We start from the raw sequence: 15,492 nt of genomic DNA, 5'->3' as shown, positions 1-15,492 counted from the left end.
ATATCGTGAAAACAACAGTACATCCTGCATTGTGTGACCCGTGCAATTACTCCTTGCCACATTTGAAGCCAGAAAAGTCCAAGAACAGGGAAATAGAAATTCAGCCAGGTTTTACAAAATGAGGACAGGTATGCCATGGCAAAATGTATGGAGAAGCAGATCCCAAACCCAGATTTTTGAGATTTAAAGTGGGTTTTGATCCTCAATTTAGCCCAAATCCGACTTTCAAAAGCCAGCGGGATAGTTTCCGATGAATGGACTGTATAGCTGTATTGCGTTTACTTGTGTTTTATTTCGCCATATTTCGATTTCGTTCTTGTTGCACCTTGCTCCTTGCTCGTAATTTTAATCTTTGTATCGTTCCAAACTTTCGCCCTCTATTCTAAACAAAATGGCTGTTGACCCGCGCCACATACCTTCCTCTAATGAGTCTATGTAAAACAAGTGAAAAGATTACATCAGCGCTAAAGAACCTCTAAAGCTTGCAGCATGGCTGTGGCAAGTGCAGTTGGTTGAGATACCTACCCGTGAGGATACAACGCAGGAGGAGATCCGTAAAATGTAGAAGACGATGCTGCAGCAGACGGGTAGGCAACAACAACAACGATTGTGTGAACACTGCAAAAATCACGGGTGCAAGGTGGGTGAAAAGGAGCATACGAGTACAGCTGAAAACGGTAGAACCGAAGTTCAGTTTCGGAATGAAATGTGAAGTTTTCAGCGTAAACTCACCTACCTGCCATAGCATTTCTGTTCATTGGAGAGCCAGTAACATTGGCCTCAAAGCAAAACATGAAGTAATCTAATTCCTACAGTTACAAGAGATTTGAATCACACCAAGACAGAAAGCGTACTTAGAGCCTTTGTTGTCATTTCGTGCACACTGTTCGTAAAGGGTGCTGTCCCCTCTCTACATGGGAGAGGAGTACGATGTGAAAACTGATCGAGTACATATTTTCTGATACGATAGCAATTATGACTAACACACACACACACACACACACACACACACACACACACACACACACACACACACACACACACACACACACACACACACACACACACACACACACACACACACACACACACACACACACACACACACACACACACACACACACACACACACACACACACACACACACACACACACACACACACACACACACACACACACACACACACACACACACACACACACACACACACACACACACACACACACACACACACACACACACACACACACACACACACACACACACACACACACACCCACACACACACACACACACACACACACACACACACACACACACACACACACACACACACACACACACACACACACACACACACACACACACACACACACACACACACACACACACACACACACACACACACACACACACCATTGGACCATTGGACGCCCATCGCCGGAGGCGATGATAGCGATGCTACAGCAGAAGCCATAGCAGCTTGTGCTGGGATTGCACCATTCAACAGCTTGCAAGGCTGAAGAATTGACCGCCACTATTCAGCCTGGTCTACACCACACAGCTATGAAGTGGCTTTTTCTGGCCAGTGAATCCCTACTTTTTGGTCTTTCTTCTTTTTCTTTTTTTTCCGCACACACACACCACACCACATACTCCGGCATGCACTGGCTGTTGGTAACCACCCAGGAGAATGAAAGAACACACACACACACACACACACACACACACACACACACACACACACACACACACACACACACACACACACACACACACACACACACACACACACACACACACACACACACACACACACACACACACACACACACACACACACACACACACACACACACACACACACACACACACACACACACACACACACACACACACACACACACACACACACACACACACACACACACACACACACACACACACACACACACACACACACACACACACACACACACACACACACACACACACACACACACACACACACACACACACACACACACACACACACACACACACACACACACACACACACACACACACACACACACACACACACACACACACACACACACACACACACACACACACACACACACACACACACACACACACACACACACACACACACACACACACACACACACACACACACACACACACACACACACACACACACACACACACACACACACACACACACACACACACACACACACACACACACACACACATACACACACACACACACACACACACACACAGAGTAGCCATGGACTCACAATAAGACGGAGACAACCAAGCCCATGATGGCACCCTCCGGCTGATGTTGAGTAGTCATTCCAGCAAACACACTATAGAAGCTGAAGCCAATGACCATCGTCAACAGTACTGTCACAACAACTGCGCATGAAAAAGAACATCAGCTACTGGTGTGAGTATCATGGAAAACCAGACACCATCATTCTCTATCAGAATGTGACGGAAAGCAGGGTGGAAAGCCAGGAGAGGAGAGGAGAGAGAGAGAGAGAGAGAGAGAGAGAGAGAGAGAGAGAGAGAGAGAGAGAGAGAGAGAGAGAGAGAGAGAGAGAGAGAGAGAGAGAGAGAGAGAGAGAGAGAGAGAGAGAGAGAGAGAGAGAGAGAGAGAGAGAGAGAGAGAGAGAGAGAGAGAGAGAGAGAGAGAGAGGGCATGGTATGACCAGTACATAGTCATGGGAAGAAAAGTAAACTTTTTTCGGACCCATGGACTCTATATAGGATGCGAACCTCATATAGGGGCTGGACTGCCTACCAAGTCCAATATATACAGGAGACAAGGCTAGCCTGGTGTCCTTGTTGCCTGCACATCCTGTTCCGGGAAACTCTGAGCCAAGACGTGACTGCCTTTGTCCTTCAGTCGTGTGTAACATGATCAGCCTGATCAGACTGCCACATGGAACACTTCATGGGATGGTAAACTGGTGCCAGTGGCCATGACATTCGGTGCTGCGACCGTGTGTGCATGTATGGGTGTGTAAACTGGTGCCAGTGGCCATGACATTCGGTGCTGCGACCGTGTGTGCATGTATGGGTGTGCAAACTGGTGCCAGTGGCCATGACATTCGGTGCTGCGACCGTGTGTGCATGGGTGTGTAAACTGGTGTCAGTGGCCATGACATTCGGTGCTGCGACCGTGTGTGCATGGGTGTGTAAACTGGTGTCAGTGGCCATGACATTCGGTGCTGCGACCGTGTGTGCATGGGTGTGTAAACTGGTGCCAGTGGCCATGACATTCGGTGCTGCGACCGTGTGTGCATGTATGGGTGTGTAAACTGGTGTCAGTGGCCATGACATTCGGTGCTGCGACCGTGTGTGCATGGGTGTGTAAACTGGTGCCAGTGGCCATGACATTCGGTGCTGCGACCGTGTGTGCATGTATGGGTGTGTGCATCAAGTGATAATGCTAACGACGCGTGTCCTTCTTTCTTCTGAACAGAATGTCGGACTCAACACAAACGTCAGCCAGAGCTCTGCCGAGGCATGCAAGTCATTAGCAAGATTTTATTCGCGTAGCTATGCAGAACACGTTACTTCAGTAACGTCTGGCGCTAGCCAGGGTCCAAACAGCTTTAATTTGGTATTTTTTGTTTGTTTGTTTGTGTGTTTGTGTCACGCCTGGAGCTATCCCGTATCTGTCCCGTATCTGTGACTACAAAGGCTCTACAGGATTGTACATAACAGCTGGCCACAATATTTGCTGGCTCCTGTATCTGTCCCGTACCGTCCCGTACAAACAGCTGGCCACAATTTTCGTCGTATTATGTATACGACTCCCTAATGTAGAGGGAGATTTGGAAAGAAATAGGGAGACGAGGAGGAAATAAAATAAGAATGGACGTTAGTTGCCGAATAGGTGATAGGATGCGTCAGCAAAAACATACTTTGGAAGAGAGATCCCGTCGTCTCCAAAATAAGCGTGAACAGGCGATTCAGCGCCGGTCACAGGAAACGTCGGAAGAGAGATCCCGTCGACTCCAGAACGCCCGTGATCGGCAGTGTCAGCACCGGTCCCAGGAAACGTCAGGACAGACATCCCGTCGACTCCAAAATACGCGTGAATGGGCGATTCAGCGCAGGTCACAGGAAACGTCGGAAGAGAGATCCCGTCGACTCCAGAACGCCTGTGATCGGTAGAGTCAGCGCCGGTCCCAGGAAACGTCAGGACGGACATCCCGTCGAGTCCAGAACGCCCGTGATCGGCAGAGTCAGCGCCGGTCCCAGGAAACGTCAGGACAGACATCTCGTCGACTCCAGAACGCCCGTGATCGGCAGAGCCAGCGCCTGTCACAGGAAACGTCAGGACAGACATCCCGTCGACTCCAGAACGCCGCTTGGTACCAACCGGCCAAAGTAAATCGCAGGCCAAAGTTTGTCATAGAGGCAAATGATGCATGATTGAGCAATGGATGCATGTGAGAGCAAAAAATTCCGATCGATTTCTTTTTGAAAACTCCAATCGACCAAAGTTTAATGACGGTGAAAAGTTTCGTTTCTCATCGGCCAAAGTTTCTCATCGACCATAATTTGTTGATTTACAGTATAAGGAGATAAAAAGAAAAGAAGGAGCAAACCAAAAGTGGATGAAATAGAGAAAAATAACAATCCGCAATAAATTCTGCAAATACTTTTGCCTAACTCATATTCAAACTGATTGAAACGTTTTTGCAATACAATGATGTGGCCAATCAACGGAAAAAAACATTTCCATTAGTTCTAATAACAGTTCTAATAACATGTACGATGAGCTAGGCAAAAAAGCATAAAAGCATAGCGTAGGGCCCGGAGCTTCCAAGCTCTCTCGTTGTAGCGCTACAGGCGGGAGCATCCGCCTTGGACGCCTTGAACAGGCTGGCTCAGGCCCACAAGTTGCGTGCCATGGCGGGCGGCCTCACCACCCTGTTGACCAATCTGAAGAAATTTGCATCAATTGTTGAAGACGGGCCTCCCGAGGAACGGCCGTCCAACACCGGCGGAATCCGTACGTGACACTGCCTGGCAGCCGCTGCTGCCGCTGCAACCTGGAGTACTTAAATCATTGCGCCGCGGTCAATGACTGGAATGATGCGCAGCGCGTACAATTTTTGGCGGTCCGACTTCGAGACGGTGCACATAAATTCATGGGCACAGTCCCAGGTGCTAGATCTGCCATTGGGGCTGACCTTATGGCAGACCTGACGGACCGTTTTGCTCCGGCGGGCACAGCTCCGCCAGTACAAAGCACAGTTTCGAAACCGCTGAATGCGGGCGAATGAACACATTTATACCACTAGTGGATAGAGACATTACAGAGCAGCATCAATGTTTGTACCCCTATTGGACAGAGACATCACAGAGCAACATCAATGTTTGTACCCTATTGGACAGAGACATCACAGAGCAACATCAACGTTTGTACCACTATTGGACAGAGGTACCACAGAGCTATATGTAGAAGGCAGAGACATCACAGAGCTATATGTAGAAGGCAGAAACATCACAGAGCTATATGTAGGAGGCACTTACCACTAAGCCATTTTTCTTGGATAACAGAGTTAGCAGTGGTGATGTGAAGATGCAAGTGACCAGTGAACATCAGGAACACAATCTGCACCGTGGCAACATAAGCCACGGCAATCAACAAACGGTCGGAGTGGAAATCCAGCAAGTTGGCCGGCCTAAAACAACAGCAAGAACAACAGTAACAATGCTGGCTGGCGACAACGGCCGTCATGACACCACCGCAAACACAGCCAGACAGACCGCAGTGCAGAGGTCTGCACACAGCAAATGAAATATTAAGAGAGAAGAAAGAATGAAGAAAGTTGAATATTGGTACCTGTGCAGTTTCACAGGAGGCATGGATTTTGAAATCTGAAGAAAACCTTGAACTGTGCAATGAGTCTGACATTCAGGAAGGAAAGTGTGTGTGTGTGTGTGCGTGTCTGCATGTGTGTGTGTGTGTGTGCACGCGCGCGCGCGCACGTGTGCGTGTCTGCATGTGTGTGTGTGTGTGTGTGTGTGTGTGTGTGTGTGTGTGTGTGTGTGTGTGTGTGTGTGTGTGTGTGCGTGCGCGTGTGACTCGGGGTATGAGCAATGAAGGAGATATTTGCCTCTAGCTGAGTGTACATGCACACATCTGTACACTTACACCACAGATGAAAGCTTCAGCTGCAAGCGGAATGGCTTTCCTGGCTTGCGGAGTGATAAATAAATGATGCACACTGCCTGAAAAACATCATGAAAGCAAACAGACAGAGCTAACTGAACATTGCCACCTAGCTTCACGCCAATGTCACACATATCACCAATGTCTCCGTCCTCGGTTTGCTGGCAAGGAGTGCCATTTACCAAATTCTGACTTAGATGCGCAGTGTGGGCACAATGTGAGCACCGTGTGAACAGTGCGAGCACAGTGACATCACCATGTGAGTGGGGTGAACACAGCACGAGTACGAGTACAGGCCTACCCTCGTTAGTAGACAACCCTGGGGGTTTCAACTTGTTCGTCTTATCATTGTTGTTGTTGAAATTTTATTTTGTATCGCAGACCAAAATTATAACGGGTATTATCTAATATCTGGACTTGCACGTCCGACTTTCAGGTGTCAGAGAATTTTGGCTCGTTATCTACTAATGAGGCTAGTCTTGTACCCGATGCCGTACTAACAAGGGTAGACCTGTGCTAACGAGGGTAGACCTGTACTAACGAGGGTAGACCTGTACTAACGAGGGTAGACCTGTACTAACGAGGGTAGACCTGTACTAACGAGGGTAGACCTGTACTAACGAGGGTAGACCTGTACTAACGAGGGTAGACCTGTACTAACGAGGGTAGACCTGTACTAACGAGGGTAGACCTGTGCTAACGAGGGTAGACCTGTACTAACGAGGGTAGACCTGTGCTGACGAGGGTAGACCTGTGCTAACGAGGGTAGACCTGTACTAACGAGGGTAGACCTGTACTAACGAGGGTAGACCTGTGCTGACGAGGGTAGACCTGTGCTAACGAGGGTAGACCTGTACTAACGAGGGTAGACCTTTGCTAACGAGGGGAGACCTGTACTAACGAGGGTAGACCTGTGCTAACGAGGGTAGACCTGTGCTAACGAGGGTAGACCTGTGCTAACGAGGGTAGACCTGTGCTAACGAGGGTAGACCTGTACTAACGAGGGTAGACCTGTACTAACGAGGGTAGACCTGTGCTAACGAGGGTAGACCTGTACTAACGAGGGTAGACCTGTACTAACGAGGGTAGACCTGTACTAACGAGGGTAGACCTGTACTAACGAGGGTAGACCTGTGCTAACGAGGGTAGACCTGTGCTAACGAGGGTAGACCTGTACTAACGAGGGTAGACCTGTACTAACGAGGGTAGACCTGTACTAACGATGGTAGACCTGTACTAACGAGGGTAGACCTGTACTAACGAGGGTAGACCTGTACTAACGAGGGTAGACCTGTACTAACGAGGGTAGACCTGTACTAACGAGGGTAGACCTGTGCTAACGAGGGTAGACCTGTACTAACGAGGGTAGACCTGTGCTAACGAGGGTAGACCTGTGCTAACGAGGGTAGACCTGTGCTAACGAGGGTAGACCTGTACTAACGAGGGTAGACCTGTACTAACGAGGGTAGACCTGTACTAACGAGGGTAGACCTGTGCTAACGAGGGTAGACCTGTACTAACGAGGGTAGACCTGTGCTAACGAGGGTAGACCTGTACTAACGAGGGTAGACCTGTACTAACGAGGGTAGACCTGTACTAACGAGGGTAGACCTGTGCTAACGAGGGTAGACCTGGACTAACGAGGGTAGACCTGTACTAACGAGGGTAGACCTGTGCTAACGAGGGTAGACCTGGACTAACGAGGGTAGACCTGTACTAACGAGGGTAGACCTGTACTAACGAGGGTAGACCTGTGCTAACGAGGGTAGACCTGTGCTAACGAGGGTAGACCTGTACTAACGAGGGTAGACCTGTACTAACGAGGGTAGACCTGTACTAACAAGAGTAGACCTGTACTAACGAGGGTAGACCTGTACTAACGAGGGTAGACCTGTGCTAACGAGGGTAGACCTGTACTAACGAGGGTAGACCTGTACTAACGAGGGTAGACCTGTACTAACGAGGGTAGACCTGTACTAACGAGGGTAGACCTGTACTAACGAGGGTAGACCTGTGCTAACGAGGGTAGACCTGTGCTGACGAGGGTAGACCTGTGCTAACGAGGGTAGACCTGTGCTAACGAGGGTAGACCTGTACTAACGAGGGTAGACCTGTGCTAACGAGGGTAGACCTGGACTAACGAGGGGAGACCTGTACTAACGAGGGTAGACCTGTACTAACGAGGGTAGACCTGTGCTAACGAGGGTAGACCTGTGCTAACGAGGGTAGACCTGTAGTAACGAGGGTAGACCTGTGCTAACGAGGGTAGACCTGTGCTAACGAGGGTAGACCTGTGCTAACGAGGGTAGACCTGTACTAACGAGGGTAGACCTGTACTAACGAGGGTAGACCTGGACTAACGAGGGTAGACCTGTACTAACGAGGGTAGACCTGTACTAACGAGGGTAGACCTGTGCTAACGAGGGTAGACCTGTACTAACGAGGGTAGACCTGTACTAACGAGGGTAGACCTGTACTAACGAGGGTAGACCTGTGCTAACGAGGGTAGACCTGTACTAACGAGGGTAGACCTGTGCTAACGAGGGTAGACCTGTACTAACGAGGGTAGACCTGTACTAACGAGGGTAGACCTGTGCTAACGAGGGTAGACCTGTACTAACGAGGGTAGACCTGTGCTAACGAGGGTAGACCTGTACTAACGAGGGTAGACCTGTGCTAACGAGGGTAGACCTGTGCTAACGAGGGTAGACCTGTACTAACGAGGGTAGACCTGTACTAACGAGGGTAGACCTGTGCTAACGAGGGTAGACCTGTACTAACGAGGGTAGACCTGTGCTAACGAGGGTAGACCTGTGCTAACGAGGGTAGACCTGTACTAACGAGGGTAGACCTGTACTAACGAGGGTAGACCTGTACTAACGAGGGTAGACCTGTACTAACGAGGGTAGACCTGTACTAACGAGGGTAGACCTGTACTGTGTGTGCAGTGTCGGTACGGTGTGAGTCACTTAATCTCACACCTGCATTGCCTTGCTTGCTGTCACTAAGTGTTGTGAAAGTGGATTGTAGGCAAAGCGCTCACCGATATAGGCACGAGCACTAAGTAGAAGAGCCTGACAAGATCCAGTGTGCATTGAGGAGGAGCTGGTGTAGGCGGTGCGGCGGCGGAACTGCAAAGAATCAAACACACTTCTCAAATCAGATGGGATTGTACCTGGCATGGCGGACGCTTTGCCAAAGGGAGATTCATTGGCATGGTTCCTTGCCTCAGTCCCTCCCTCGACCCCCCCCCCCCCCCCCGCCCTGCCCCGTCTCCCTCCCCAGAATTCTGCAATAGCAGTACATGTATAATGAAAGAGGTAAGGATACAACACACTGAAAAGACGCCACTCAGAAAAGCCAATTAATAAGGAGACAGTACATTGGCGAGATCCCAGTACTATTAAAACACATTGTAAGTGTAGTGAGACAGCAGAGTTCACAGCAGAGTTGGAATGCTGCAGGCTAGACTTACCCTGGTCCCGTATTCCCTTGCGCTGCTAATCATAGGAACATAGAACATAGGCAAACAGACAACACGGAGACATAATGTGGTCTATAGTGCATCAATAAAAAAAGAAAAATCATGATTCTATCAACGTGGGGAAGGCGGGTTAATTAAAAGTGCGGCATGTTCTTTTAATAACCGAGAAAAGTTTTGAAGTTTCATGAAACGTTCCTCTTTCCGGTACTTCCACCATCACATATTCCTGAACATCACATATTATTCCTGAACCTCTGTAGCAATTACAGCCTGGACACTCCTCCCGCAACCTTCACTTTTTCACTCCAGGTCTGTAGGGCTGCAGCAGTTGTCCAGGCCGATTCCAAAGTCGCTTCTTGAAACGAAACAACTTCGCTGCTGGGTAGGTGAGTTTAGATCTGACGCGTACCGAGCAAAGTAAACTCTGGCAAGGGCCAAAGTGATTGGTCTCGGGGTGGGCTTCGACATTTGGAATTTACAGGTGTCTACTTCGAAGCACAGTACACAGTGTACTATCGGCAGCACTGAACTGTCTGTTACTCATTCTTGCATTTCAAAATAAGTCTGTTACCACTGTTCTAGATGTTACCACTGTTCAAACAATAGGAGGACAGAGAAAGTGTTTTTACTCCGAGTTTCACGCACTAAGCGATCATCAGAAAACAGTAATGAGAAATCTGGATCAGTATTGGTTTATATATTCACAAAGCAAAGTGTAAATAGCTGCACCACTGTTCTAGATGTTACTACTGTTCTAGATGTTATAGACTGTGAGCCAGGCACCAAAAATCCTGTCAGAATTTTTTTCGTTCCGACCTTGAGCGTACCGCAATTTTTTTCCCCAGTTCGTTCCATCTACAGTCCATTCATAAAAAGATGGGTCCTGGCTCTGGCGAGCTCCCGTATTTGGCGATTTTTCGTGATTTCATCGTACACAGTGCAGTGCTGCGAACTTTGAAATTTGAAAAAGGGTCCAAAAAGGGTGCCTGAACTGGGGTTCGAACCGCAGAATGCACTGTTGCAGGCGGGGTCAAACGGCCTGGATTTTGATGGTTTTTCCCAATTCAGTGATTTTGGGGCAAAACCTGGCCGAAATCCTATTCTTGCTATGGCTTGCTTTTTGGACAAAAAAACTTCAGAAACATAATTGGAAGAGGATTACATATGGGATTGCAGAAAAAAATTCTAAAAAAACTCAACGTTTGACCCATTTATGGCCAAAAGCTAGAAGTTCATTTTTTTCTGAATGGACTGTACTCGACTAGATACGCATTCAGCTTGTTGTCACTTCCAAATCAGGCACAAACATGCCCAAATAGAACGGAGAAAGTTTGACCAAATCCATAGCCGCCATCGACAAGAACCAAGGTCACAAGAGCCGGAGCGGACTCCTGTTGCACCACTGACCTCGCAAAAATGTACGGTGGTGCTGACACTCCCCGTACATGGCACTGCACCTGACACAAAAGGTCGTACTGAGGTCGCACAGTGGAGGCACTAGTACGCACTGCAGTTATGAGCATGAAAGGGGCTGCACAAAAGGAGCAAAAGCGTAGCCTTTGCACATCTCCACGTGGAGACGTTTGAACACCACGTGTGGCCAGAATTATCGGCCCGCAGCATGCAATCTATTCCGAAAATGCACATGTATTGAGGAAAACAGAAAGAAGATGATGTGAAGACGTTTGCGGTGTGTGTCATGGAGGAAGAGGAGGAGAGAAGCAGGTCCCCTGCTCAAGGTTCATGTGCTGGCTCGCCGGCTTCTCGACGTTTACGATGCGTCATCCACGTTAGGCGAGATGCTGAAGGTGATAATGTGACAGGGTTTTCCTCACATTCTTGGGAGAGAGTTCAGCAAGTAATAGTTGTTGACGATCGGAAATTTGAGGCTGTGGACAGTTCCGTAGACTTTTGTGCAACTGTGTGGCCTGTTGATGCTGGCTATCATCGTAAATGCTACCAGCAGGTCACGAACAAGACACTGTTAGAGCGTGGCTCACAGTCTATGAAGGATGTTGGAGATAGCCAATGTACTGCTGCTGTAGCTGATGACAGTGGTGGGCGAAGGACCACACGCCAGACTTTCAGTATCCCAAAAGTCTCTGAAGATGTGCATAGTTGCATCATTTGCTCAAAGGTGGAAATCAGGTGTGGACCTACCGGCAGGAAGACTGTCCAGAAGACATCTCTGTGCCAGACACAGGCTGCTGCGACAAAGTTGACCAACGCTGCTGCTGTACGTCGTGATGAGCGGATACAGCTTGCTGTTGGAACATGTGGCTTGCTTTTGGTAGACCGTGGACTACGGTATCATAAGTCGTGTTACAATGACTATACACGAGCCAAGACCTTGGAGAAGTTGTGTGCCGGACAGCATGCGGTTGAGAAGACTGCTGATGGGAATGAGATCTTAATCGACCAGAGCAGCTATTTGTGACCGGAAAGATGCTAACAATGAGTGTTGTTAATATGCAGTACAGGGAGTGGCATGAGGATGAAGTTATCAGAAACGACAAGCTGAAAAAGCTTTTGCTTCAGGAGTTTGGAGATGCAATCACTTTCTTCCGGACACCTAAGAAGAATGACCCGGAACGGGTGTACGCTACCCAGCATGAGGTGCATTTTCTTAGCCAGCTGTCTAATGATACAGAGAGTTCTGATTTGGACACAAGTGATAGCGAATTACATCATGCTAATCAAGATGATTGGCGCTCACAAGATGAGGCACGGATTTTGTACCACGCGGCAATCATTTTGAGAGCAAAGATCCGTGACCATGTGAAGTCAGCTCCCAAATCAGCATGGCCTCCTTCGCCCGAGGCGAACCTGTCGACGGCCAACGGTGATGAGCACCTCCACAACTTCTTGGCTATCTTAAGCAGCGATCAGTACAATGGGCAATATCACTGATCAGCATGTCAAGCGCCAGATATGGTCAACTGCACAGGACATTGTGCATATATGTACGCCTGCTCGACCACCAAAGCATGTGGCGTTAGCTGTCGCTCTTCACCACATGTTCCGAAGCTATCGCCTGATCCGCAAGCTGAATCGGCTTGGTCACTGCATTTCCTATGCCCAAGTACTGGAAATCGAAACGGCAGTGGCTGAAAAGCATGTTCACGAGCAACAAGACATGGCATATCTCCCTGGTAATATCAACCCGAGCTATCCCTTTCATTTCGTCTGGGATAATAATGATCTTAATGAGGAAACATTGTCAGGTGCGGGCACAACCCATTGCACTAATGGAATTGTTGTGCAGCGCGGAGCAACAGTGGAGTTGTCCAATAGTGCTGACACTGGAAGGGAGCTCAATACCCCATCGTTTTGCCCTCAGAAGCGGAGACGATCTGCGGTGGTACTGCCAACAGCGCTGCCACAGTCAATCACGATGGCAAAATGCAACCCGCCACCTATCTCAAGCGGCAGTGTCACCATTGCATCAGTGAGCTCTGCTATCCATGCCTCCGCCCAGCTCCAGGATATCCTTTGGGCCCTGGCACGTCTAGACAGTGATGTCTTCCAGCCAAACGCCACTGTGGAATCCGATGACCGTATGGAGCAGGAGCAAACAGTTCCTGCCTGGTCCGCATTCAATGCTCTGCTCTGCAAGTCAAACATCCCCGCCAAATGTACAGTTGGACACTGCCCTGTCGTCAACAGTTCGCCCACAGAGATGTCCACTGTTTACTCAGTACTCTGTCAGTCCATGAACATGGCGAGGCTTGTTGGGTTGAACTTCACTATAATCGTGTTCGACCAAGCAATTTATGCCAAGGCGGTAGATCTGGTCCTGCAAAGACCAACAGAGTTCAAGCCGATTGTCCTGCGCCTTGGTGGTTTCCACATCAGCCTGACGTTCCTTGCTGTCCTGGGCAAGCGATTTAAGGATGCTGGTTTGGCTGATGTTTTGATTGAATCCACTGTGGGTGGATCATCATCAGTTCAGTCAGCCTTAGATGGTCGCCACTACAACCGAGCAGTGCGGATGCATAAGCTTGTGGCCGAGTCTTTGGTGCGGATGAGATGGAGAGCCTTCTTGAGCACATTGGAACCAAGTGTTCTTCTGGAGTACAGCCAAGAGATTGCTGCCGGCATGAAGGCATTGCAGCAGCATATCAATGCTGACAATGCCGATCGTCTTCTAGATTCAGAAGAATTCAGGTCCATCTATCACCTGTATAAGGAGTTCTGTGGGCCACAAGCAGAATCATCCCCAATGTTTAAATTCTGGTCCTCCTACATTGACCTGGTGTTCCTGCTTCTGAAATTCATTCGGTCCTGCAGATCCGCAGACTGGGCGCTGCATCTATCGTGCATCCAGCAGATGTTGCCCTGGTTTTTCGCCTACGACAGGCCTAACTACGCTCGGTATGGAAAGCTGTACTGGATACAGATGACCAGCCTACCGGAATCCAACCCTGCAGCATCGAAGTATCTCGCAGATGGTGGATTTGTGGTTCAACGGTCACTCAACTCCTTTGCCCAGGTACCGTCTGATCTCGCTATTGAGCAATCGATAAACCGGTCTTCAAAGACTCAAGGAGGTGTTGTAGGCTGCAGCCGCAACCCAGCTGCTGTTCAGCGCTGGGTTATGACCGCCCACGACCGGCCAAGATGGCATAGATGTCACTTCAGCACTGTGGTCTGGATGAGGAAAGCTTGGAGAGCGAGTACATCCACAAAGAGTGCCATGAGACTCGGATGAGAGAGGACGAACGGCACGTGCAGCAGCTAGAATCCACATTTCACAGTTGGCTGGATCCATTCTCCAGTGACAGCACCGACCTTGTGAATGTGGCATCTGGGCTATCCTGCGGGAAATCTGCTCAACAAGACCTCCTCGGAGCCCAAGAGCGTGGCTGTAAAGCATTGGAAGCCTTTGTGGAGGAGCGCCATGTCTCAGGACAGAAGAAATTTCATGATCCACTTCCGAAGGTCAAGCTGCAAACATTCACCGTAGTCAAGAAAAGTACCACAAGCCAGTCGTCAAAGGCAATGTCAAGCCTGCGAGCTGACCGGGCACTGTTCGCAAGAATGGTCGTCATTGCACAGTCCCGGCAAATGAACATGCGTGATGTCCTCTGCTATCCCCTTGGTCCTCTGCCATTGGCCATCGCAACTCACGATGGCTCACCTGTCAAGACGGCAAAGTCTCAGCTGCTGAAACTTGTTGGCGAGATACCTGCCACGCTGCCGCTTTCCAGTACATCAGCAGCCGTGATGATTGATGCGATGGCATTACTTCGCTCTATCCGACCAGGTGCCATTCCCGCGACATTTGGTGAGCTTGCAACAACCATCTTCAACTCCGTAACTAGCTACTTCCAGCTCTATCGCCGCATGGACTTCGTTGCCGATACGAATCCGGAAAACTCAATCAAGGATGTAGAACGAATGCAGCGTGCGTCTAGTCATGGAGAACTCAGGCAACATATAACCAGCTCGTCTCAGAAAACACCAGCACAATGGTCAAAGTTCCTGTCAGTCGGCACAACTAAGTCTGAGCTCATTCGCTTCCTGGCAAAAGAATGGTGTACCGAGAAGTATGCAGTCCCGCTGAATGGTTTGCTCTATGTAACCGTGGGAGAGAAGTGTGTTTTGTTTACTGCCAGTGAAAGCGGCAGTGCTGTTGTTTCTACGGAGTGTTCAGCACTGTTCTGCTCACATGAGGAAGCTGATACTCGTCTCATTCTCCATACTAAACATGCTTCCGATTCTGGTTTTGATGTAGTCGCTATCAAATCTTCTGACACCGACGTAGCCATCCTCGCGCTATGCTTCAGCTACACAAT

The 15,492-nt window shown here is 49.1% G+C and overlaps 1 protein-coding gene across 1 annotated transcript in view; it reads right to left on the bottom strand.

Annotated features, from left to right (window-relative positions):
• Positions 1–453: 453 nt before the first annotated feature.
• LOC135807099 (uncharacterized) overlaps positions 454–15,492 on the bottom strand; it is a 37,278-nt gene continuing 22,239 nt past the window's right edge. Inside the window, exons 7-12 of the mRNA XM_065321160.1 lie at positions 9,686–9,710; positions 9,254–9,341; positions 6,193–6,269; positions 5,568–5,719; positions 2,309–2,429; positions 454–574 (exon numbers count right to left, since the gene is read on the bottom strand). Of these exons, the coding sequence (XP_065177232.1) occupies positions 454–574; positions 2,309–2,429; positions 5,568–5,719; positions 6,193–6,269; positions 9,254–9,341; positions 9,686–9,710 (584 nt within the window). The remainder of the gene's footprint in view (positions 575–2,308; positions 2,430–5,567; positions 5,720–6,192; positions 6,270–9,253; positions 9,342–9,685; positions 9,711–15,492) is intronic.

The sequence above is a fragment of the Sycon ciliatum genome, chromosome 1 (genome assembly GCF_964019385.1).
Source record: "Sycon ciliatum chromosome 1, ocSycCili1.1, whole genome shotgun sequence".
Lineage (NCBI taxonomy): Eukaryota > Metazoa > Porifera > Calcarea > Leucosolenida > Sycettidae > Sycon > Sycon ciliatum.
Note: the sequence above shows the minus strand (reverse complement) of the source record. Positions and strands in the feature narration are given on the sequence as shown.